Here is a 26,652-nt window from a genome sequence, read left to right on the forward strand (position 1 = left end):
GACCAGTGATGACGAGCTTTTTTCATGTTTGTTGGCTGCATAAATGTCTTCTTTTGAAAGTGTCTGTTCATATCCTCCCACTTTTTGATGGGGTTGTTTTTTTCTTCTAAATTTGTTTAAGTTCTTTGTAGATTCTGGATATTAGCCCTTTGTCAGATGGATAGATTGCAAAAATAGAAAAAGCTTTTAAATTGCTCCCACAAAAACCGTTACAATACTGATGGATAAGATGCAATAACTCTATGAAATGATAGGGCATTGGCCCCTTTTCCTAGCAAAAATTGTCCCTCATTCCTTAGGATAATATTTCTGTGAAATGTGAACATCCCTTTCATAACCCTGGTCCTTTTAAAATTAGAATCATGAGCCAGGCGCCCAGAAGCCCAGCAGCCGGCCTCCCGCTAGGCCAGAACACTGCGCCAGCGCGCATGGGGCGCGCCCCCGCGGCGGGGCGGGAGGCGGCCGGGGGCCGCTGAGCGCGGGGCCCGCCCCCGCTGATACGCCCAGCCGCGATCCCAGGTTGCGCAGGTCCGGGGTGAGCCGTGCCCCGCACCCCGCGTGCCCGGCCGGCGTGGGGGCCGCCGCCTGCCTCCGCCCAGGGCCCAAGCCCCGCCGCGCCGCGTAGCCGAGGGAGCCCGGCTGCCGCGAGCCAGGCGCCGAGCGTCAAGGTCACCGGCCCGACAGGGCGCACGCACTGCCACGGAGGCCAAGGTCCCCCCCCCGCCCCCCCGAGCCTGCGCATGGAGGCCACCCGCCACGCCCGCGCTCACAGCCCCATCAGGCAACGAGTCCCAGCCCAGCCCAGGCAAGGAGAACGCGGGCCTCCGCGGCGGGCCTCCGCGGCGGGCCTCCGCGGCGGGCCTCCGCGGCGGGCCTCCGCGGCGGGCCTCCGCGGCGGGCCTCCGCGGCGGGCCTCCGCGGCGCGCCTCCGCGGCGGGCCTCCGCGGCGCGCCTCCGCGGCGGGCCTCCGCGGCGCGCCTCCGCGGCGGGCCTCCGCGGCGCGCCTCCGCGGCGGGCCTCCGCGGCGCGCCTCCGCGGCGGGCCTCCGCGGCGCGCCTCCGCGGCGGGCCTCCGCGGCGCGCCTCCGCGGCGGGCCTCCGAGGCGCGCCCCCGAGGCGCGCCCCCGAGGCGCTGCCCCCGCGCCCCGCGCCGCGCGCCCCCCACCCACCCAGCGCCGCGACGCCCGGAAGTTCAACTCGCAGAAGGAGGAGGTCATGGACGGCTTCGCCATAGCCAGCTTCAGCACCCTGGAGGCCCTGAGAAGGATATGGCCCTGGAGTCACAGGAGCGGAAGGAGAAATGGGAACGTCGCCTCATCAAGAACCCCGGAAGTCGGAAATCTGCCTCCCTGCGGAGCCGGGTGAGACCAGGCGGCCCCTGGAGGCAGGCAGCCCCGGGCAGGACCTCGAGCCCGCCTGCCATGGGGCGAGGAAGGTCCCGCTGCAGCCCTCCAAGCAGGTGTGCTCCCCAGAAGGGGGACCGCTCCCAGCCAGCCACTGGGACCAGAAGGGCCCGGCCCAGCGCCAGCAACAGCTCCAGCCCAGCCAGCCCGGCCAGCCCCAGGGGTCCCTCCCAGCCCTACTCCTAGCAGCCCTGCCAGCCCTCCCAGCGGCCACTCCTGGGTCAGCGCAGCTGGCCCCGGGGTCACTTCTGGGCCTGAAACAGCCTTGCCAGCCCCGGCGGTCACTTCTGGGCCCCAGTCAGCCCTGCCGGCCCCAGCGGCTCCTTCCAGGCCCAGATCAGCTCTGCCAGCCCCAACAGTCACTCCTGGCTCAGCCCTGCCGGCTGCATTGGGCACTCCCAGGTCCCTCCTGACCCCACGGTCCCTTCTGGACCCCTGCCTCTACTGCTGGCGCCTGCGGTTCCTCCTGGCCCCAAGGCACCGCTGCAGGCGCCTGCAGTCCCTCCTGACCCTGTGGCGCCGCTGCCGGCCCCTGTGGCCGTGGGCCAGCCCGTGTCACTGTGACCAGCCTGGTAGGGCCTCCTCAGGACAGCGCAGCCGGCCCCTGTAGTCACTGCTATCCCGGTGCCAGGGGTACCAGCCCCCATGGCCACTCTACACCCTCTGACCACGCCGACGGCCTGCCAGTTTCCTCCCAGGACAATGCTGCTGCCCCCGGTGGGCCTTCCTAGCTCCATATCAGTACGGCCAGCCCCGAAGGTCCCTGCTGAGCCAGCCCAGCCGCCCCTGGCGGTCGCTGCTGCGCATCAGGTAGCCCCAGTGGTTAGTGGAAGCCCCAGAGCTGCAGGGCCCACTCACGCCTTCACTCCTGGGCCCGGGACAGTCAAGGCAGCAGAAGCGGCCGCTCATGGGCCTGGAGCAGCCCTGCCCACCCAAGCAGCGGCTCATGGGCCTGGAGCAGCCCTGCCAGCCCCTGCGGCCACTCATGGGCCCCAACAAACCCTGCAAACCCCAGCCGTTGCTCCCCATTCCCGATCGCCCTTCGCTCCTGGGGTACCCAGGCCCACCCTGCCGGCCTCTTCTGGGGCCCCTGTGCCAGCCACTGCAGTCCCTGTTGGATCTGGTGCCGGCCCCTTCAGCCCCGGCTCTCATTCCTGGTCCTGGGCCATCCCTGCTGGCCCCTGAGGTCACGGCGAACCCGATCCTGTGCCCCTGGGGTGGCCCCATCTGTGAGCCCTGGAGCGTGTTGCCTGCGGGCCTCTTCCCGGATGCGTTTTCCAGGCCACCCCAGTATGAGCTGCACCTTGGCAGGGCCTCGAGGGCCAAGGCCGCCTCGTCCTTCGGGCCAGAGATGCTTTGCCGGACTAGCTCGAGGCCTTTTCCAGACAGAGCCGGGCTGTTTGCCGTTGGAAATTGAGGCTCAGCCTGAGGCGGGAGTCCCTGCAGTGCAGTGATCAGGCAGAGGCCCGCCACGCCAGGAGGAGAGATGAACCCGGCATCTTCCTGCCACCCCACCATGCCCCCTCCCACTCGTGTCACAGTGCCCCCACCTGCGTATGCTGCCTGTGGTGTGCATGCCCTGGGAAGGGAACACAGCCCCTGAGGGCCGGGAGCTTGCTGGGTGCCCCTCAGCGTCTTTCTGTGCCTCTAAATTGCCAGTACTGTCCTTGCATCTCTGAGTCTCCGTGCACGATTGTCCCAGCTGTGCCACCTTTGTAGAGTGCGTGAGCATGGTGTGTGCACCCTGTGAGTGCGTGCTTGCGTGCGAGAGTGGGTGTGAGAGTGAGTGGTGTGCTGGGCATGAAGGATCTGTGGGGGTGGTTGCTGCAGGCCTTGCTCTTCACAGGCCCCACCCCTTTGGCCAAGATGCAATTCCTGCCCTCAGGCAGAATCGCCCAGTGGTGAATGGTGAAGGTGTGGGTTTCAGTCCAGCCCCTCCCTCTGGCAGTCAGGTGGTACTGGTGTCCACCTCCAGGGCCCCCAAGCTACAGGGGGAACACAGGCCCATCTGGTGGGTCAGGAGCTGCAGGGGGCCCGGAGGCTCCCACATTACTCTCAGGACTCTGCCTCCACCACCCCCGTGGGCACACACTGAAGGGTTGCCCGCAGGGTCTCCAGGCGAGGGGGAGCCTGCAGGATGGGCAGCGCCTTCTCCTGGCTTCCCCACAGTCCCCTGCAGCATCCTGTCTGGCTGTTGACCTACATGCAGTCGGGCAGACCTCACACTACAAAGCTGTCCCTGGGCCCATCCCCGCTCCTTCCACGCCCCCCATCTGTGGTCAGGGGTTGCCACCCCCTCAGGCCCTGGTCTGGAGGGAGCCCCACTCAAGTCTTCTGGAGTCCGAGGCATGCCACTGGCCCAAAAGGGAGGGGGTGTTTTGTGGGGGTGCTCTGACTTTCTCCAGACCTCAGGGGAACTGGGTGGGCTGCAGCCAGAGGCCCTCCAGAGAGCAGCTTTGGCCACCTGAACCCCTGCGTCGTGACTAGAGGTCCTGACCGTGCAGGCCTGATCTCACCCAGCTGGGCCACCGCAGGTGTCAGGAAGTGGGTGTCCCTGGCTTCCAGGCCAGGCAGCTGCTGACCTGCAGCCCCCAGCACTTGCTCATGAGGACCCCACTCCCTCAGGCCCTCCTGGGTCCTGGCCAGGCTCTGGTGCAGCATCTGCTCTGGGCCCTGGGCCCCTTCACTCTCTGCTCACCCAGGCCCCTTCCTCTGGTGCTCACATGGGGCCTCCATCCCAGAAGCACAGGGGTTATTTTTCTGATTAAAGAAAATAAAAAGTGCCATGGCACTATTTTTTATAACAAAAAAATTAGAGTTATAAATAAATAAGTACAATTTGCAAACCATTTGATTACATCCCTGTACTTTACCAAGATTCCCTAAGGAGGTACTTACACCACTTATTACATCATTAAATATTTAAATAAAAACTCATTGAAGTGAATCGTGGGACAGAAAGGCATTTATGAAGCACATGTTTGATGCAGCAGCAGGCTTTAGACATAGGGAGCACATAGAATATTTGCTCCCTGCAGATGAGGCATAGCGTAATGCAGCAAGGTCTTTGAAGGGAGGGAATACAGGTTTCAAGGAAGGAAGCCAGTAGAGAAATCCCCAGTTTTACTTAGAGTCCCTCATGCAGCATAATATTATAATTTTCATTGGTAAACATTGATTGAGCACAACACTATGTGAAGGGAGTGGAAATGTTGTATTAAATAGCCCTGACCCACAGGAGTTTGCAACATGGTTAGAAACCATGAAAATACTGGATGTAAGTGGATCACGGCAATATCAAGGCACACATGCTGAATGACAGAGGAGTGGTCCCAACTGTAAGTTTTGTATGAGAGCCAAGAGAAGGGAAAATCCTCAAGTGACTGAGCATCATTGAGGATCCAGCAGGAAGCAGATGGCATACTCCAGAGAGTTTAACTAAGGAAATATTTACTGAAGAATGGGCAGAGTTGAGTGAATCAATCACAGTGGTGAACTTAGGGACTAGCAATTGTGGGAAGCTGTTACCACCCCTAGACCTGAAAGGGCAAGGGAGGAAATGATGTTATTGGAGCCAATGAGAACTGGTTCCATGGAAAATGGGGTGCTTTACAGTAGCTGAGGCTATGGAGGCAAGGCAAGAAGCTCAGTTTGGGAGGTGGGAAATAAATACCCAATGTCTGATCACCTGCTGATACCTCCAATAGGCCAAATCCAGCTACTAGAGAGCAAGGAAACCCAGGAGATACAATTCTGGTGCAGACACCAGGTTAGAGAGGACTACAGAGTGGACCTAGCGGGACAAATGGAGGCTAGCCCAGCACACAGGCTGGAGGGCTCGCTATCCAGCAAGGCTTTAAGAGAAAGGGAAGATATATTGGCATAGAAAAGGAAGGGGGAGATCATCTTAAGCAGAAGTAGACATGTGCATATAGGAAATGGGAAATAATTTTTTTCCAGTGAGGAGGCCATATGCGCACAGTGCATTTTCTTAACATTCAGGAAACTTAGAGGAATTGACATAGGTCAGAGTTTCTTTATCCCAGCACAACTGACATTTGGGGTAGGATAATTTTTGTTTGGGGGACTGTCCTCTCCTTTGTAGGATGTTTAGCAGCAGCCCTGGCCCCTACCCTCTATATGCTAACATCAGCCCACTCCCAGTTGTGATAAGCAAAAATGTCATCACATATTGCCAAATGTACCCTACAAATGTAAAACTACCTCCAAGTTGAGAACCACTGGGAGAGGAAACGGAGGAGACCATGATCAGAAAACCATTGAAACACAGGGCAAATGTAAGATGCTAAGGGCCTAGATCAATGTGGAGCAGTGAGACCGGCAAGAAATGGACAAAGGTATGGTGCCTATAGGTGAGAAGCATATGGGCTGTGTGAGGAGAGGCAGAGGGGAGTGGCTAAGGGTGATTCTTAGGTTTGTAGTGGGATAAGAGGGAGGAGGATGTCTCCACTGACAGCACTATGAATGTCGAGGCTGGCCTTGGGGAAGTTGATGTGCCCCTTTGTGAACTTGTTTGAATGAGGTCCAGGACATTTGGACAAGGGATTGAGTTGAGCAGGGAGGTTGAGATTTTAGGTGTAGATTTGAGTCAGCCACACAGAGAACTAGCTGGCAAACTTGTATCCATAGGAGGACAGTAGTTCTCATGAAGGGAAGATAGAAAACTAAGTACTGAAGTTACTGAAGTTTTTTGTTGTTGTTTTTGTTGTTGTTGTTGTTTTTGGTGATGGTGGGCAGCAAGGAGTGTTGTGGAATTTAGAAGATGAATAATGTGGGATAGAAATAGAAGGCTCTGGGGGCGGGAAAACCAGGCAGTTTTCTGAGGGGTGAGAGTGGGCTGAAGTTCAGCTCCTACCCTACTTGTCAGGCCATATGCCCAAGGGGCTATGTCTGCCCCCTTCTAATGTATGCAAAGGTGCCATAGAGGCTAGGGCAGTCCTGAGGAGAATCAGGGCAGCCACAGAAGACACAGGTGTCAAGAAGGGAGGAACCTTGTCCACACAATTCACCCCAACTCCCAGTGGTAAAATTCTCCTTTTTTCCCCTCAATCACTCAAGTCCTTAAAGAAGTAGACTTTGATTAGGTAGACATTTTCATTTATGTGGAATTTTGTGGTTTGTTTCTCATAACTGAATGGTTATAGGTGTTGCTCTTCTCCGTTCTGGAAAAAGACTACACACAGAGATAGCAGGAAGAGGAGGGGATCCAGAACCACAAAGAGTAGCTGTGCTTGTCGTCTCAATGATTCCAACTCTGAAGAGAGATGACAAACCTTCTCATCATTTTCTCTCACAAAGGGGCATATTGTGGTAGGCAGGATTCTAAGATGGCCTCCAACATTTCCACCGGCTGGGGCACATGCCCTGTATAATCTCATCATCACTGTAAGTGTGGGTGAGACCTGTGAATATGAGGAGATATCATTCCTGTAATTAATATTATGTGGCAAAAGAGAACTTTCAGATATAATTAAGGTCCCTAATCAGTTGACTTTGAGTTAGTCAAAAGGGTGGATCTGACCTAATCATCATCAGGTGAGCCTTAAAAAACAGACAAAAGAAACAACAACAGATGCCTCTGCTGGCCTGGAAGAAAGCAAACATCAATAAACTGCTATTCTGGGGCCATGGAACTGTGACGTGAAAGTGGCTTCTAGGAGCTGAGAGCAATCCCTGGCCAAAATCCAGCAAGAAAACAGGGACTTCAGTCCTATATCCCCAAGGAACTGAATTTTGTCAACAACCAATAAATGTGGAAGGGGACCCTAAGGCTCATATGAGAGCACAGCCCTAGCCAACACTTGGATTTTAGCTGGGCAAGACCCTCAGCAGACTTAGCAGAGGACCCAGCTAATCTACCCAGACTCCTGCCCTGTGGAAACCGAGATCATAAATCTGTTGTTTTAAGCTGCTAAGTATGTGGTAATTTGCAATGCAGCAAAAGAAAACAAATGTATATGTGAAAGGAGTTTATATACACAGGGTAGATTGGCTCCACAGGGAGTCTAACAATCACACCCACAGCTAAATCACAGAATTGTGCTGAACCTGAGCCAAGGTCCCGAGTATGGTGTACCCATCATCACTACTCAGCCCCATCCTCACCATGATCCAAGCAGCAGGTGGGACAGGGTCACTCTCATTTCCTCCTATGAAATGGCACACTTAAGATCTGGGGAAAGTGAGCCACAATATAAGCCACACAGGATAGGGAGAACTGATTTTCGGAGCTCATAGCTAGTATGAGACAGTTGATATTTATTATAAGGCTGAGATGGTAGAGAAGACCGTCAGGATTCCCACTCTCTGGTGCCAGACCTATGGTTACTTGGCCAAATAGAACTTTAGTCCCTAAGATACTGAACATGCAAAGCTGAATGGACACTGAAGTATCATTTTTTCAGAAGGGCCGCTTAGAAGAAGGAAGGAAGGGGAAGCAAGGTGGAAGGAGAGAAAAAAAGGAGAATTTAATTCAGTAAACAAATATTTATGGTGCCCATTATGTGCACAGTTCTGTTCTAGGCTCCCGAAATACAGCAGTGACTAAAACAAACAGAATCCCATGCACTCCAGTGAAAAAACATAGAGAAATCAATAAAACAAAAATGTAAAAATAGTGTGTAATGATTGTAAAGCAAGGGAGGAGTTGGAAGGGATATTGGTGTTCAACTTAAAAGAGTCAGATAAGACTCCCTTAAAAGGTCACATCTGGATACAAAACCAAAGGTGCTAAGGAATGAACCCTGTGGATACCTGAGGAAATCATGTTCCAGGCAGACGAAATGCAAGTGCCTAAGTCTTGAGGCAGGAGAGGGTCTGGCCTTTCTGAGGGATAATAAGACGGCCAGCATGACTGGAGGGAAGTGAGGAAGGAGAAAAGAGAAAATGATGGGTTCAGAGAGTTTAAGGGCCTGTGGGTTACTTTGACTTTTACTTGCACAAGGTGGGAGCCACTGAGGGTTCTAAACAGAGGAATGACATGATCAGCCTTAGGTTTTCAGTAATTTGATTGGGCACCTGTGATGAGAGCAGACCATCGGAAGGGAAGGGCAGAAACAGGGAGATGGGTTAGGAAGCCACTGTAGTGGTCCAGGTAAGAGATGAGGTTTGCTTGGACCAAGGTGATGGAAGTGGAGAGAAGTGCTCCAATTCTGAATGACTTTTGGAGATACAGCCAATAGCATTTGCTCTGATTGGATTTAAGGTGTGAGAGAAAAAGCAGCCAAGGATAATGCCAAGGTTTTTAGCCTGAGAAACTAGAATTTACAGTTGCTATATTCTGCTATGAGGAAGCCTGGAGGAGCTGGTTTGGAGAGGAATCTTGGAGTATAGTTGGGGTGTATTAAGTCTGAGAAGCCTATTAGACATCCAGTGGTGCAGAGTAAACAGTTGGATGTTCTACTGTGGTGTTTAGGGAAGGATTAGGGCTGAAGACATAAATGTAATATCCAAAACATGAAACTGGGTGAGATAAAAAAGAGAGTGCATGTAGATAGAGAAGTCCAAGTGTAAATCCTGGGGCACTCCAAGATTAAAGTGTCAGGGAGAGGAGGAAGAACAAGCAAAAGAACAGCCAATGAGGAAGGAGAAAAACCAAGAGTGTGATGTCCCGGAATCCAAGGAAAGAAAGTGTTTCAATCATGTGAAAGTGATCAGCAGGGTCAAATGCTGCTGATAGGTTGAGCCGAGGCTGAGAGATGATGTTGGATTTAACAGCATGTCACCGGGGAACTTGACACAAGTCATTTCAGTGGAGTGATGGGGATGAAAGCCTGGTTCAAGTAGATTAAAAAGAGATTTGGAAGAGAGAAATTAGTGGTGGCAGGTATGGGCAACTCTTTAAAGAACTTGGCAATAAAGGGAAGCAGAGAAATGGGTGAAAGCTGAAGAGGAAAATGATGGGAGAAATTAGAGCATGTTTGTATATTGATGGGAATTATCTAGTAGAACAAGGGAAATGATGAGAAAGGATATTCATTTGTACAAGAAAATAGCAGAAAACAATGTAACCTACTTGATAAAAGATTTTATGTAATAAAAGTTTTTATTGTAATGTTTAAGACAGATTTTTTTACTGAAACATAATAAACACCCATGAACCCACCATCCACCCGAAGAGCTAGACCACTACCAGTAACATCTATGTGCTCCTCCCTCTCTACTCTTACCTCTGTTTTAGAAGAAAGCAACTTTCCTGAATTGTGTTATTATCATTTCCCTGTAAAATTATATTCTCTTGACTGTATCCTGTTATTTATTGTATCCTGTTATTTATTGACTGATAGATCAAGGATAATCTAACCTATGCCTCTCAACCTGGCCTCCTACAGACAGACATCAAACCACCTCAGTCAGACAGTGCTATGAAATTCCTCCCTTGTGTTTAACCTGCTACTCTAAAATTCTATTTTATTTCATCTTCCATCTCCAGCTGTTAGTGCTTTGTCTGAAAAACCTCTTCTGCACAAAGATCATTATTATTCATTCCTGTCAGTATTATTTACTCAGCATGAAAGCAGGAAGAGATTGGCACACCTTCATCTCATGTGCATACAACAGAACAGACCCCAGTGGCCAGAGCATTCTTGTTATCCTGGAAGATGCACCTGCAGCCCTCAAGCCTCCAGCCTCTCCCTCCCATCCTAAGGCATACTCTGTTGGTCAGGTGCCTGTACCAACACCTGGTAGCCCCTCCACAGAGGCCTCAGAAAGGTAGGTGATAGCTAGTGACTAGGTTTCTTTCATCCCCAGATCTTGCCCTGTGGGGAGTGGCCATCCCCAGACCATCCAGGATTCTCCAGGTGTGCAAGGACCTGCAGGATTTTGACAAATGCCAGCAGAGTGGCCTCTTTACAAATGGATGACGACAGGCTGTGAAAAGCTTTCTGCATGCATATGCCAAAAATCTAGTTCCCCCACCTGTTCACTGATGCTTAAAATTGCTTTAAGGAGAGAGAAAAGCTTTCATCTCACAACCAGAGAAAGCTCTGAAGACCCTGGGTGAACTAATCTATTTAGACTAATATACACTGTAGTATAAATGGACTGAAGGATTACATGATGCAATGGGCAGTTTTCAAAAGGGTGTAAAGTGACACGGGGTGTAGCAGAGAAAGATGGAGCTTTTCTTGCCTCCTTGGGTGCTTAAAAAGAACAGTCTTGAGGCCAGGTGCAGTGGCTCACACCTGTAATCCCAGTGCTTTGGGTGACCAAGGGGGGTGGATCACTTGAGCCCAGGGGTTCAAGACCAGCCTGGGCAACATGGCAAAACCCCGTTTATAAAAATATAAAAATTAGCCTGGTGTGGTGGCACACACCTGTAGTCTCAGCTACTTGGGAGGCTGAGGTGGGAGGATTGCTTAGACCTAGGAGATTAAGGCTGCAGTGAGTCATGATTACCCCATTGCACTCCAGCCTGGGCAACAGAGTGAGACTCTGTCTCAAAACAAAGCAAAGGAAAGCAAAACAAAACAAAAACAACAGTCTTGAAATCAGAAGACCTGGAGTCAAGTTGGGCCCTGGGCCCTACTGCCAGCTGTTCGATCACAGGCAAAATTACTCGAAGCCTTGAGCCTGTTTTCTGAAATGAAGGTAATATCTACCTTCAGAGTTTACTGTGAAACTTTGATGTCATCATGTTTGTAAAAGTGCCCTGGCACAGCGATCACATTCTACCCAGTAAATATTTTCTATCTTTCCCTGTTGTCCCCAGGCATCTCAGGCTCTGTTCCTATCCACTCCATCCCCCTTTCTTAGCATTATAAGGTCAAGAGTGAGGAATCTGGGACCACGCAACCCAGATTCAGATCCTGACTCTGTCACTTGCTGACATCTTGGACAAGTTTAACCTCTCTGCTCAGTTCCCTCATCTATAAAAACGGGGATAACAACAGTACTTGCCTCATGGGGTGACAGTAAGGATGAAATGAGTTCATGTGTGTAATGCACTTAGAACAATTCCTGGCACCAAAAAACTCATTGTAAGAAGTGTTGTTACTACGATTCCCGAGGACTTCTCACCTGTCCACTTTCCACAAGCCCAAAGATCAAGTTAAGCTCCACTTCCGCTCTCTCACCTACAAAAGCGCACGGTCAATGGCTACACATTCCGCCCCACCCCCAGCGCCCCCAGCCCGGGTTTCCTAACGCCCCCAGACCTATCCTTAACCCTCCAGGCCGTCTGGTCCTTCCACCACCAGCAAAGCCCCAAACAGCTTTCAGCTTCCCCCAGCAGCGCCCTAGCAGGACCCTGGGAACCCGCCGCTTCAGGAGAGGCGGGGCGGCTCTGTGACGTCGGGCCTGGCGCTACCCCGGGTGACCTGGCAGCTGAACCCGCGCAGGGTTTGCCAGGCGAAGGCGGAGCGCTAACGTCTAACGCTAACGGCGGTCGTGCCCCGCCGCTGCTGTCACCCCTGGCCGCTGCTGTCCCCGCCTCTCCCCCCGGCCCCCGCCAGCCACCTACGTTCTACTGCTCTCCTTCTTGAGAAGAAGGGTGGGAAGCACTGGATCTCTCCCCACACCTCTCGCCTGAGGCCAGGCGCCAGGTGTCGCCTGAAGCCAGACAGCCGGTTTGGGAGCGAGCCTGAGGTAGCCACCCCGAGGGGAAGTGGAGGGAGGGCAGGGCTCTGAGCGCCCCGAGGGCTGCGCTGGTCTGAGGGAGGAGCACTGCCGGACGCCCCCTGGATTCTGAGCCTCTCCTAGTTCACAGGGCAAGGGGAGGCAAGGAGATCTTCAAGAGAATGTGACTGTGGGGGATTAAGGCTTTCTGGCCAATTTGTGTGCGTATTTTGTACCCAGAATACTGTTATACGGTTTCTTACCCGGAGGACAGTGGTTGGGAGACTCAAGAGTCTGGAATCAGAGCCCTCCACGGAGGAGCCACACCTCTGCTTTTTCATCAGCAACAGGGATATAAAAATACCTTTGGGGAATTGTCATGTGGACCAATGGGCATACCTAGCACTTCATAGACTCCTATCACGCATTATTTTATACCTAGCACTTCATAGACTCCTATCACGCATTATTTTATACCTAGCACTTCATAGACTCCTATCACGCATTATTTTATACCTAGCACTTCATAGACTCCTATCACGCATTATTTTATACCTAGCACTTCATAGACTCCTGTCACACATTATTTTATACCTAGCACTTCGTAGGCTCCTATCACGCATTATTTTATACCTAGCACTTCATAGACTGCTATCACGCGTTCATTTTTACTAGTATCTATTGAACACTAAGTTCCAGGCACTGGGCTAGGCATTGGGATGGTATGGTGAGCAAAAACTGACCAGTCCTGCCGTGGAGTTTGCTGGGGGAGGCACATGTTACTCAAAGAATCATACCAACGATAGGTAAGTGATGCTCTGAAAGGGTATGTACAATGGAACTGACAGGGTAATCAGGGAAGGCTGAGCAGACCTCCAAAGGAAGAATTAACTTGTTAAGAGGAGGAGAATGCATTCCAAACAAGAGTAACCACATCCCAAACTCACCACCTCCAATTCCAAACCCAAACAGGGATGTGCAGTTGTCTGTGCTTGGTTCCAAGCTGCTCATAGAAACCCTCTGAGATTCTGGCCTGGAGCCTTTCATTCATGTAATGGAGACTTTCATTTATGAAACGGAAGCCCTGTTTAGCCCATACCGATAAAACCAAGTGAGAGATTCCAGAAACAAGACTATATAGTCTATTTTAAGACCTACATTCTTCAGCACTTGGCAGGTATATATTGGGCTGCCATTTCACATTGGGAGGCATGTTTTGTTTGCTTTTTTGTGTTTTTAAAAAAATTCCTTTTTTCCTCTGTACAGATTTAGTGATTATATTACTGTTAAAACTTTTCTAATACTTTGCAAAGTCTAAAATTAATCATTATTTTATCATCCTTTTCCTCCAAATAAAAGAATATAAATAAAGTAAAAGGTCATGAAGTCCCACCAACCTAAGACCACTTTAGTTTCTTGTCTTGGGATTTCCGAGCCATGCTGGTGTTGGTATAAATTGAAAACTTAGAACTAGTCTGTGGCTACAAACTCCTGGGGGACTGTTTCTCTCCTGACTAGAAGCAGCAATGGAGACAGGTTTCTTTGTTGCTTACCCCTGCCTGTAGGCGGATATTTTCAGCCACAACTTTTCAGGCTGAGGGTGTAGTCCCTGGGCGGGTCTCAAGTTTAGGTCAGAAGGGGAGTCCTTTAGTCCAGACATTTGCCTTTTGTGAGCCCAATCCTTGGTCTCTACCCACCCTGCCTGGCCATTTATCTCAAAGCTTCAAGTTCCTGCCATCTACATTTGCCCAGGTGAGCCCTAGTTTCTTCATTTGCCCAGCACTGCGGGTTCCGCTTTACTCACCTGATTTGCCACTGGAAGATTTCTCTCACTTCACTGCAAGCCCAGCAAGGCAATGTGAAAGGCTTATACTGAGATTTGTCTTGCCTCTAGGTGTTTTGAAGAGGGACAGCGTTTTAGCATATCTAGTCTGTCCCTTTCTCTACTAAAAGCAGACAAAAATCTTTTGATCTGTTGTTTATTTGTGGATGGAATTGTATACACTTTATGGATTTTCATGTTTTGTTTCAATTTGTCCTGGAACTTTTTGAGAGAAAATGTACAAGTTTTCCGCCTGACAATTAGAGTTGAAAAAACATGCAGCTATAAAGAGAGATGCTCATGAAATGGCTGTTTAATGACTATTTTTATATGGAAATAACCTAATGTTAATTCATAGAGGGTTCAGAGTAAATTTTGCTACAATTCTTACCTAGCTAATAACAGCTGGATGACATGCAAAGATGTTCATGATATACTTTTGAGTAAATAAGCTGTTTTGTATAATCTTATTTTTTAATTTTACAAACATATATATTTATACTGAAAAATTCTGGAAGGAGACATCCAATATTTTGGGGTGATATCATTAGGGAATTTTTTGTTGACTTCCCCTTTTTAAATAAACAAGGACTGTGTAATTTTTATGTAAAGGATATAACTATTTACAACAAAAAGTAGGGGTTATAACGGCTTTCTAACCTTGCCGTTGTGTAACAATAGAATGCATTTGTCTTGCGGAGTCCCCAAAATTGAGTGTCAAACAGAGGCTGGGTGACCTCCTGTCCAGGATTGCTCTCATCTTTAGAGTCCAAGTTTTCATCTTTTGTATTTTTTCTCCTGAGAATAGGTCAACCAATCAATGGCTCAGACAGATAAGCCAACATGCGTCCCGCCGGAGCTGCCGAAAATGCTGAAGGAGTTTGCCAAAGCCGCCATTCGGGCGCAGCCGCAGGACCTCATCCAGTGGGGGGCCGAGTATGTGCTCCTTTCTCGCCTTCATCTCTTGGAGGACGGGCGGGGAGAGAGGGTCCTGGAAAACCGCGAAGGTTGTCATGGCTGCAGACAGGGGGTCGGGACTAACTGGCATCGTCTTTGTTTTAGCTCTTGCATTGCTTTGATGCTTTAGAATCTACACATAAATACTAATCTAGCTGGGCAAGGATGGGATGCCTCCCCTAAGCGAGCCAGATTGAGCAGTAGGACGCTAGGTCAATAGGCCGTGTCCTGGGGCAAGCAGCAAGTTAGATGACCGCGTCACACCAGCTTATGCATACCCACCTCCTCCCTGCACTCCTTTTCCCACTCTCGGTGGAAAGAAGGGCTGGGAATCTCCGAAGCTTAATCTGCCTTTCTTCGTTCTCCTGTCTCACCACTAGATGGCAGAAGTGCAGCCGGGGGAGGGAAGCGACAGCCCTGGGTGGCTGGGGTGGGACCAGTCCAGCTAGTTCACCCCTTTAAGGAGACACTTCCTCTCCTGCTGTTAAAACTCTTACTCGGACCCAACCAAAGAGGCTTTGTATCTTTGAGGAAATTATTGTTATTTTCTTTGGTGTTTCTCTGAACCGATTTGCTCTGCCAACATAAAGATGTCCACACAGTACACACTGCATTCTGGGGAAAGGCCAAGCAGAGTGATGGGGTCCTCAGGCATGGCTGAAAACAGTGTGCCTCAAACACGGGTGCCTTCTTTCAGGAGAGACCTCCAGAGGCTGCTCAGTAGATGGAGCTTACACAACAATCGCTGCGGGCCTGCATTGAAGTAGCTTTGCACAGAAAACCTCTCAGCTATGAAATTGCTCCTTGGACAAACTTGCCTGCTTGAAACTGGGGAACCAGGACTTGAGACAGGAGTTGGAAGATAACTAGACCTCACGGACCATTTTCAGGCATTTTTACTGTTTGATGATTCCCTGCTTAGGAGGGTTTCAGTGGGAAAGTGAGAGTGAGAGAGGCCATTGAGAGAAAGCCAGTGAGTTGGGGAAGGGAAGATGTCCTCAGCCTGAGGCTGTGAGTGGGTGTTCTGCGCAGATGGTGGGAAGAGTGTGGACACCTTTGAGAAGACATAAAATGTCATCTAAGAGGGGACTTTCGGAGTCTCTGAGCCAGTGTTGTGCTCCTGGACTAGATTAGGATGCAGCTTTTACAATTGGAAGGAAAATAGGCCAGTGGTGCTCATAAAAAGAAACATAAATCGGGGTTGCTTTGCCTAGTAATGAGCTCTGTTTAGTTTTCCATTCTAAATTTTATATATTGCCTCTAAGATTGAACTTTAGCTTCATAAGACTAATTTATTTTGGCATAGTCAGATAGACAGACTTTATCTTATACGTTAGTTTCAAACCCATTTGATTGTTCTTGTGCTGTTGTTTTATAGTAAGCAAAATGACATTGCTTAGTATTGTCCCTGACATTTATGGAAGAAGGAATTCCACTATTGTAGCCTGCTTGCTCTTGTATTGTAACACGTGCTATAATTTTTTTAGACATCCATGAAAACTTAGTTTGTAGTTTAACCACAATGAAAAAGGAGGGCATGACCTAAGAGCCCCCTCCATTCTATCCAGACATGAAAAGCACCTCTCAGATGGTTGTATGTGACTTATTAAAACCTGTAGCATTTTAGAGAATAAAACTCTACAAAGTATTTCAAAGAAAAATATGTATTTAATCCAGTGCAAGTAAGAATTTCCCTACATATGTGTTGTCAACGAAGAAACCTCTTACCAGGTATTGGCAGGACATACGCTTATTTGTCCTCTGGTAGGCATGTGTTACAACTCAAATTTGCAATATATGTGTATAACCATGGACCTGATCACTTGCAAATGAAGCTCAATAACCCAAAGAACGAAATCCATGATTACAGCTTTGCTTCCGTGTTGTCTAACCAATTCCACAAGAAGTCCAGAGATGTTGGTGCTGAGTGTTACTCTACCTGGGCAGCACTTCTGTGGAATGAGGTGCTGTGTGTCTCTGTCCGTCCCATTTATACCACCCAAGTCTGATTATAAAGCCTGAGGCCACACCCTGCTCCTATTGTCATATTGCACCCATGCCCCACCCACCCCAACACTGATCTGTGTGCAGAAATTTCTCATGCACATTGTTAAAGGTGGCCTTAATGTATTTCTTCTGCCCTTCCTGCTGATGACCTCCAAGGGGTGACTGGCAGTTACTCCTTTAGTCCATGTAGCTTTCACTCTGCCTTGCTATGTGGCTCACAGACAGGCAATCGTTAGCCCATCATTGTATGGCTTGACCCTAAAGTGGGCTTTTACAAAATTCCCTCTATATTATTTTCATACTACCTGGATTTGGAGGAAGTAATGGAGGGAAAAAAGCAGGGAGGGACAGAAATTTGTGGTTCATGGATCGTCAATAACCAGGCTTTTGACGGAGACAGACCCTGCCATGCTGCATTGGTGACCCACATGTCAGCGGCTCATGTCCGTTCCCTGCTGCAGGCAGCCTCTTTTCATCTTATGCCAATCCTGAAACAGAACTCAGTACTTGTTCCACAATGCCCCAAAACAAAGTCCACTCCACAAAACATTGAGGAGCAGGCAGATTTCACTGAAAATTTTGAGGGAAGATGGAGAAACAGTTTTATTTCACAGGCACCATATAGCTTAAGATTGTCTCAAACCTTCTTTGGCTTCTCTTCTCTCCTGAGCCTCGCAGGCTGCCCTGCCAAGCCTCTCTCCCTTCCCTCTTGAAGCCCCAAGCCTCACTACCTGCGGCCAGAAACCCTTCCTGATTCACCCCAGGACACTTAACATCTCCTCCCCTTCCCTCCTTTTTTGTTTCTTCAGAGATGGGGGTCTCACTGTGTTACCCAGTCTGGAGTGTAGTGGCACAATTATAGTTCACTGCAGCCTCAAACTCCTGGGCTCAAGTGGTCCTCCAGCCTCAGCCTCTGGAGTCACCAGATTACAGGCCCTAGCCACCATTCCTGTGCTGCCTTCCCCTTTCTTACGTACATTACTTTTTAGTTCTCTTCCAACTTCTCTTCCCAAGATTATATATACATATGTAATATATATCTGTGTGTATAAAACATTCAGAGATGACTGAAAAAGAAACCTGAACCCAATATGCTCCAGGGAATTGCATACCCAAACTTGTCTTGGTTCTTCCTCATCCTTAGAGAAGAACAAAGCTTTGTATTCTCTAAGCATTCTCTATGCCCTAAGTGGAGAGTAACACATTCAGGCTTTTCCCATATGTAAGTGAACTAAACACAATGACACATAGAAGCCACTTAAGAAAGGTTCCTTTCTCTACCTCCTTCCCTCAGAAGAAGGGGGAAGGATTGCTAGAACAGTCAGAGGCCACTGGTGTATACGATGCTCCTCCTGCTCTCTGACTTTTTTTCTTGTAGTTATTTTGAGGCCCTGTCCCGTGGAGAGATGCCTCCGGTGAGAGAGCAGTCTGAGCGAGTCCCTTTGTGTAACTGGGCAGAGCTAACACCTGAGCTGTTAAAGATCCTGCATTCTCAGGTAGGGGCCCTGCTGCAGCATCGACGGGGATGTAGGGACAGTGTTGAGGCTGGGTGGGTACAGACAAAAGCCCTCTGTTCTCCTGCCAGTCAGCTGACCACTTAGCACCACCCTAAAATACACTAAACCGTGGACTGAAAGTAAATCTTCCCTTGGGGAAATGGGAATAATTTTGAAATTGACTGTAGGCTGAGTCATTGGTGGAGTCATCCCAGATTTCCTTGAAGCTGGCAGAATGTACAGGGGCTCAATGCAATGCTCATCTCGTCTCTCCAGAAAAGTGCAGGTCCTCAGTCACTCGACAGTGTCTCCCTTACTGATCAAGACCATAATATGATGCCAATCACAGTTTGGGGAAGGTCATATTTTAGCTCCCCAGTTATCCCAGGTCCAGACATAGCTTTTACCTTTTAGGGAGAGGCTGTGAGCCTCTTCACAGCCACATCATCCTAGGAGCTGCCTGGTGAATGAATGCATGAGGAGGGTCCAGCTTGAGAAAGTTTGTGGTTTGGCCAATTCCCAGGAAATATGGTTGAGCACCACCATACCCTGCGTTATGATCCAGGACAGAGAGGTTTGGGGTGATTTAGGACTGGCTTGGCTAACTACCTTGGTCCCAGAGGCTTAGCATTTCACTAGAATCAGACGGTCAGGAAAGGTGTTGGAGCACTTCATCAGGGGCATCTGTGCTCTTGTTGCATTGGTGGCCAACAACCAGTCACCTTCCCTCCTTTTATCCACCAAGTACCTTGTGCAGTGAACAAGACAGAGCTCTAAAGTACCTGGGATCAAGCAACATTAGGCAGCCAGACCAAATCCCCGTGGGTCAGCCACATATCCCATATCATTCCTGGGAAAGCATGAGGGATGCACTTGAGGTCTAGAGCTAAGAACTCAGTGCAATCTGGAAGAAAGAGACCTATGTCTTGTTCTAATTTTACCACTAATTAGTGGTCTCAGGTAAGCCCTCTACCCCTTGGTTTTGTTTTCAGGCTGTTCTATCTGTCATATAAGGAATAAAACAATTTAGGAATACAATAGCAGATGAAAGCATCACCAGAAATTAAAATGTAATATAAATGTATATCTTTTGCATAATTCTGACACCTAAAGTTTAACAATTAATAAATTATATTTCAGCATGCTCTTCACTAGGATTTGCAAAGATAACTGCCACACAGAGCCATCTTTACCTTCCTAACACCCCCTCCCGCCCCTTGCCATGTGCTGGGAGATGTGGACCTAGCCTGGGGGCAGGGTGTTTCTCTGGGCTTTGTCTCAACTTCTCCCATATCCTCTGTGTTGTGTCTGTCCCCTGCCCTGCAGGTTGCTGGCAGACTGATCATCCATGCAGAGGAGCTGGCCCAGATGTGGAAAGTGGTGAATCTCCCAACAGATCTGTTTAATAGTGTGATGAATGTGGGTCGCTTCACGGAGGAGATCGAGTGGCTGAAGTTTTTAGCCCTTGCTTGCAGCGCTCTGGGAGTTGTAAGTTACCTTGACTCTTTTTTGTTCCTGAAGGGGAAATCTCTCTCTGGGCCTGGAAGGGCAGTGCATCTATACACGCGGTCAACTCTCCAGGGCTGATGATAAACATGCCTCTTCTCATCTTGTCCTTCTCCTCTCTAAAGCAAGGTCATTTCTGTGCTCATCAGGCAGTAGCAGGGGTTGGGAGGAAGAGAGAGGGAAACACTGTGGTCAGGCTCTGGGGAGAGTTGACTACAGTGTAGCTCTTGGATTATTTATGAATATTGCCCTCAGATTTATTTTCACTCTGCTCCCTCCATTCATATTCCCAGAGACAACCAAGAGCCGACTGTAGAAAAAGACTTCTAGACACCTAGAATATATATCAATAGACACTTTTTAAAAGGGGTACAATCTTATAGAATACTACTATGTAATAAACAGAATTGGATGCAAAACTCAGACATAAGAAAGCAAAAGAAAAGAGAGATGAGGCTATTTCTGAATTTAGTCACGACATCTCCATGGATGCAGGATGTTCATAGAGATTTATGCCTTTTCCAAATTTGACTTGTTTGATATTGGAAAAACAATTTTATGGTTTTGAAGCCAAAGATGCTGAAATCAGTTTATATGTATAGATATCTAAAGCTTGGGTATCTTATATGTGGACTTACATTGTTAAACATTGTTAAAATAACTTAAAATGAATCAAAAACATGGTTTTTAAAAAGAATCCCTGAGATACATACAAGTTTGAAAATTATTGAGAAAATAATTGCCTCTGCCAAAACCAAATGGTATGAAAAGGTAGTCTGAATCATTCAGCATATCTAAACATAATCTTGTTCTTCTCAAATATGCTTGGAATGCATATTTGACAGGTTTGTTTCTGAGAAAATTTAGCAGAAATATTGTAGTCCAACTTTTCCTATAGGTTCCCCTACAATGTTTATCATTGCTTTAAAGAGAAGTAAACAAGAGGACATTTGTGGCTTTTTTTCTTCATTGTCCTTTATAGCATTTATTACTGAATAAATCACTATCCTCTGAGGAGGAAAAGAAAGTAAGCAGCAGAGGCCTATGAGTTGTCAATCAGGACTGGGGAAAATCACAAACGGGAAGATAAAAAAAGAACATATTTTATTAAATTTTTATAGGCTTACAGATTTTTTTCACACCACATTTGGAGATGTTTTGGGGGAAAATGTACCTTTAAAATTTTATCTGTAGTTAATTCTGATCTTCTTTGTCTACCCCACCCACAAAGGGTCAAATAAGAAAATAAATAAATTCAATCCAATCCTGAAATTTTAGTCTGAGGCAGTAACTGAAAGAGCCTAAAGGTACATTTTCCAGTATCTCAGGTTTTTCCTCACCATGCTGTCTTCACCAAGATGGCAGTTGAATGTAGACGGAAAGAGGGGACTCTAGGACCACAGAGCAGTCATTTCTCACATCCCTCAGTCTTCTCTGGCATCTCTGGTCTCCATGGCAATCCCTGTCTGTCTGGTCGCTAGCTGCTTGCAGCTTAAGTTTTTGGTTTCGTCTCTCCCAGATTGGTGAAAGGCTGATGATGCCTCCCCAACTGGCTCATTTCCGTTCTCAATGGTGTCGAGGGCCTCTTTGAGTCTGCCAGGGTGTGCTATCTGCTCCCTGGCTCTGGTGGCCTACTTCACAGCCCCTCACCAGTGTGTGAGGTGTCTGAGCCCTTCCCTTATCCCCATACCTCAGAGTAACAAAGAGTGACTTTGGAAAGTCAAATTCCAACCGTCCCTCTGCTTAGCCCACCGTGTAGATGCTAAGTTTCTTCTGATGTACCTGCCTCCCAAACTAGAGAGGGGAAATCATGAGGTGAATTGGATCTTTCTACTTCCCTTCTAAAACAAGGAGGTGGGATTCAATGTTCCATGAGATTCATCTACCTCTGACATCCTGTGATTCTATCCCCACTTCTCTGCTTCCTCTGAGACTTCTCTGCTTCCTCTGAGGCTTCTCTGCTTCCTCTGAGACACCCTCAGGCCTACCTCTGAATAACAGTGAGCTCCTCCAATTCTAAGATGCCTTGACACATCTGACTTTGCTCCTCATCATCCCCATGTCAAAGAACCCCTAGAGGTAAAGTCAGCCTGGAGGTTAAGTCTGTAAATAAGGGGTGCCCTATGAATCCAGTAATCAATACCCTTATATTCATTTCTATCATGCTGGACTGTTTCTGGGATCTTAAATGTGGGGTTGGTCAGTGGTGCGGTGTGAATGTTTGTGCTCTCCCAAAATTCATATATTGAAATCTCAACTTCCAAGATGATGGCCTTAAAAGTAGGGACTCTGGGAGTTGATTAGGTCATGAGGGTGGAGCCCTCATGAATGGGATTAGTGCCCTTATAAAAGCTGCCCCCTCCACCAAGTGAGGACACATAGAAGGCATCATTCATGAGGAACAGGCCCTCACCAGAGAGCAAATCTGCTGGCACCTTGGTCTTGGACTTCCCAGACTCCAAAACTGTGAGCAATAAATTTCTGTTGTTTATAAATTACCCATTCTAAGGTATTTTTTTTACAGCTGAGACTAAGTCAGGGGTCACATCTGGTGGAGACCTTGCATCCTAGTTAATTCATATTAATTCTGGGCTTAGAGGCAAGCCCAGAATTTCTCTTTCCTTTGCGAATTCAACGGCAAGACAGGATCTCTGTGTCATCTAGAAAAGCCAGTTTGTTCCTTGTAGAAGAGTCTAGTAACAGGAGTTTTTACTCTGGTAGGTAATAGGTACATTTACTCCATCTTGAGCTCTCTGGGTCTAATACACATTATTCACAATGCGATGGCATGCAGACCTGTATTCCTCCTCCCTTCAGCATTCCTTCCTCTGGACTGGCCTATGCCACCTCCTGTTCCACTGAATTGATTATTAAAAAAGGAAGAGATCATGTATGTAGAAAATAATGTTCACTGGAAAGAATGACTTTTTTAAGCAAATTATTCACATTTCAAGGCTTTCACCTCTGACTTTGAAAATGAAGCTCGCAAGATGTTTAAAGACTACCTCTGTGAAGTGGATCCCCAAAAAAATATTGTGCAAGAGAATGAAGATCTGTTTACTTTAGATTTATGTCAGTTTACCAAATAGCTCTAGTACAAAGAGTTATTTATCCACTCATCCATTTATCAAATCTTTAAAAATATTTTAAAATCTTACGAGGCAATAGAATTTGAAGGTTTATTGTTTGAATAAACAATAAAAGATGATGTTTAGAGTTGAAAGCCCCTATGTTAGTTTGTTAGGGCTGCCATGACTTGGTGGCTTGAACAACAGAAATTTGTTGTCTCTCAGTTCTGGAGGACAGAAGTGCTGGGAACAAGCTGTCAGCAGGATTGCTTTCTTCTGAGATGTTTCTCCTTGGCTTAAAAATGGCCAGCTTCTCGAACTGTGTCCCTCTGTGCCTACATGTCTGGTGGCTCTCTCTATGTCCTAACTTCTCTTCTTATAAAGACACCCTACTGACTTCATTTTAACTTATCTTTTTAAAGGTCATATGTTCAAATACAATTGCATTCTCCAGTTCTGGGGTTAAGACTTCGACATATGAATTTTAGGGGGAACAATTCAGCCCATACCAGCACCCCATGGGAGAGGGCAACAGAACAAAGCATTAGTGGTGCAGAGGGTTGTTCTTGTTTGCTTGTTTGTTTTTTTACAGAAACGGGTGAGCTGTGGGTGGAAATTATAAAGTTTAGAGTGTGCTTGCAAATCTACCCCAAAGCATTCTCCCACTGACCTCATCTCACATGCATGACTTACCATCCTCCCAGACAGCCTCATATATACTAGTTAGCCCCATGCCTGCCCTCCCACCTGCTCTGAATTAAGTGAAAGTGAGTAGAAGATGCAGTGTTTCACAACGATTTCCATGAGAGGACCCCCAGGGGCAGAGGAGAGGAAAGGAAGGTGGCCTGCCTCAAACTCAATTTTTTTTGACATCGTGTGGTTTATTGAAGATTCTGTTTCATAAAATAACAATGCTTATTAAATGTAAAGAAACAAATTTTAAATATTAACTCAATTAAAATTAATAATTATTACAAATTATGTTTAAATTACTTGCCATCAAGTAAAACTATCACTCAAGGACGAGTTTATTCACATCCTCAGTACCTCCTGACATAGACTTACGCTCCTGGGTAACACACACCACAGTTAGAGAAGTCCCATCTAGGCAATCATTCTGTTCTGGGAGAGGATGAGAGGAGAACAGCAAACATGAACTGCTAAGGCAGGACAAGTCTCCTCTACTAATCATGTGGGAAGACACAGCAGCTGCTTTTTCACTCACCCTAAGTCACCACTCAGGACTGATCTTTCACTGATCCCTGGAAGAGTGTGTCAGGATGATCTGTACATCATCAGTTTCAGTAAACCACCAAGATCTGTATGTTGACCTTCATTTCACAACTCTTTTGCTTGTAACATTTATTCAAAGGGTGGGTTTATTTAAAGACGTGAGATGAGTTCTGAGCATGCTCCTTTAATGTTCAAGTTTCATTGTAAGGAGGATTTGCTTCTGTAGTAACCCTTCTGTTAAAATTCCTGGCACTCATTGTCAACCGATATTTCCCCAGCAATATAAGGGTTAGTATTATGTAATATGAAATAAAGCACTAGGTGATTCTATTTAGATGGACCCAGATGCTTTAGATGAAGGTTTATCTTGACGTTCAAGACCATTTTTCCAGTGTCTTCCTGGGACTCCATTTTCCTGGGGAAATTATCCTTCTCTTACCTTCTTCTCCTCTACTGTGTCTTGCTGGAGTATATAGTATCTTGCTGGAGTACATAGGCTAGACCATTTATCTCAGCTCTTTAGAGATAAGATTGGAGGGTAATAAGAAATAATTCTAATGATATAGAATGCAAATCAACTTCCCTCCTTTAGTGAGGTTATTCGGACTAAAGTAACAAATATCTTAAAGTATTTAGGAATTTATAAATTTAATTCCTTGAGTAGTCTTCCAACAAAGAAAGAAAAATAAAGATACCCAATACTTAATATTTTTTAGAATGAATTAGTGACATTTGAATGTAAAAATTTCAAGCTTTCTAGAATCTTAAATTGTTCCCACTTCATTTTGTAAGAGCAATATTTTTGTTTTCTTTCTTGTATTTAAATGGATCTCAGGAATATTTCCTGGAAGAGTAACTTTCTCCTCATTTTATGTAACTTTTATAGACTATTACCAAAACTCTCAAGATAGTGTGTGAGGTCTTATCATGTGACCATAATGGTGGGTTGCCCCGGATCCCGTTCAGCACCTTCCAGTTTCTCTACACGTATATTGCCGAAGTGGATGGGGAGATCTGTGCATCGCACGTCAGCAGGATGCTAAACTACATTGAACAGGAAGTGTAAGTTAACTTTTACCAATTGGAGGTGAAAGAATACCAGGAAAACAAATCTATGGGGCCAAGACAGAGTGAGATTATTGTATTATACTGCTCTGGGAACAGAAAAGTGAGGACATGAAATATGGATCTGAGACAAAAGGGGAAAGGGAAGGAGAAGAGGAAGGAAAAGAATGATACAGGACAATAATTCTTTGAGTGCTACTGAGGCTAGCAGTAGTGGCAGCAGCATCTGAGAACACGTTAGAAATGCAGAATCTCAGGCTACACCCTAGACCTATGGAATCATAAACTGTAGGGGTGGAGCCCAGGAATCTGTGTATTTATAAGCTCCTCCAGTAACTCTGACTCATGCTTAGCTATGACCAGTGAAACAGAAGTGGAAGAGGAGGATGAGAGGAGGAGCAGTGAGTCAAGAGTTAAGAGGAAAAGAGGGCCGGTCATGGCGGCTCACACCTGTAATCCTAGGGTGGGTGAATGGCTTGAGCTCAGGGGTTCAAGACCAGCCTGGGCAATATGGTGAAACCCCATCTTTACTAAAAATACAAAAATTAGCTGGGCGTGGTGGTATGTGTCTGTATCAGTTAATTGGGAGAATGGCTTGAGCCCAGGAGGCGGAGGTTGCAGTGAGCCGAGATTGCATCACTTACTCCAGCCTGGATGATGGAGCCAGACCCTGTCTCAGAAAAACAAAGTTAAGAGAAAAACGAGCAACAGCAGAATTAATTTGAAATGAGAGTTGTTTGTATAATGTCTTTCTTAAGATTAACTGTCAATTAACTAACTGCAGATATACCTTTATCCAAACAGAATTGGTCCTGATGGTTTAATCACGGTGAATGACTTTACCCAAAACCCCATGGTTTGGCTGGAGTAACAGCACAATTTTGGCAATTTTAAAGGAAGATACAGAGATGACTGTACTTCAGAATGACTGAAACCCATATACCACCCAAAATCAAGTTTCTTGTACAACTGGTACACACTAATAAACAAACAAACATGTGAGATCAGAAATGTGCGGAATTAAGATGTGAAGTTGTTGGAACAAAACACCTTAATTACCAGGAGATTAGTATTCTTCCCACGTGGACACTGAGTAAAAGTGGGTGACAAAGCACGGATAGAAAATGCATTTCCAATCAAAGCCAGACTGTCAGATTTTAAAAAGCAGTATGTTAACCAGACACAGTGTTGTTGTTCTGTGATTGTTAGGCATAATTTAGATGAGTGTCTTTTATATGGTCAATTGAAGTTTTTACCAGTTTATTTCTCCATTTGTTGGTACTGTGCTAGTCATTCATTCATCCTCTCATCAATATTTATTGAGGTTAGCTATGTGCCAGGAATAGGGTTGCCAGAAAAAATACAGGACACCCAGTTAAATTTGAATTTCAGACAAACAGCAAATGTTTTGTTTTGTTTTTTGCTAAACATGGCAACATTCCAGGAACTATGCTGGCTTCTGAGCAGATACAAATAATATCTGAATTCTGCCTTCAAGGAGCTCACAGTCTAACATAA

The 26,652-nt window shown here is 47.2% G+C and overlaps 1 protein-coding gene and 1 pseudogene across 9 annotated transcripts; both read left to right on the forward strand.

The window, feature by feature from the left end:
• The first annotated feature begins 629 nt into the window (after positions 1-629).
• LOC134739162 (uncharacterized) lies at positions 630-9,476 on the forward strand (annotated as a pseudogene).
• Positions 9,477-11,712: 2,236 nt separating this feature from the next.
• Positions 11,713-26,145, forward strand: ROPN1B (rhophilin associated tail protein 1B). Of its 9 annotated transcripts, none has more exons than XM_054480761.2 (7): positions 11,737-12,010; positions 12,132-12,201; positions 14,611-14,738; positions 18,145-18,262; positions 19,589-19,750; positions 24,956-25,131; positions 25,939-26,145. In XM_054480761.2, the coding sequence occupies exons 3-7, from the start codon at positions 14,623-14,625 to the stop codon at positions 26,003-26,005; spliced, it is 639 nt and encodes a 212-aa protein (XP_054336736.1). In that variant the 5' UTR covers positions 11,737-12,010; positions 12,132-12,201; positions 14,611-14,622; the 3' UTR covers positions 26,006-26,145. The 9 variants fall into 9 exon arrangements, with proteins under 9 accessions (XP_054336740.1, XP_054336734.1, XP_054336736.1 ...); XM_054480760.2 differs by having other exon boundaries at positions 11,762-12,010; positions 12,132-12,786; XM_054480759.2 differs by lacking the exon at positions 12,132-12,201 and having other exon boundaries at positions 11,716-12,010.
• The last annotated feature ends 507 nt before the right edge of the window (positions 26,146-26,652 follow it).

The sequence above is a fragment of the Pongo pygmaeus genome, chromosome 2 (genome assembly GCF_028885625.2).
Source record: "Pongo pygmaeus isolate AG05252 chromosome 2, NHGRI_mPonPyg2-v2.0_pri, whole genome shotgun sequence".
Classification (NCBI taxonomy): domain Eukaryota; kingdom Metazoa; phylum Chordata; class Mammalia; order Primates; family Hominidae; genus Pongo; species Pongo pygmaeus.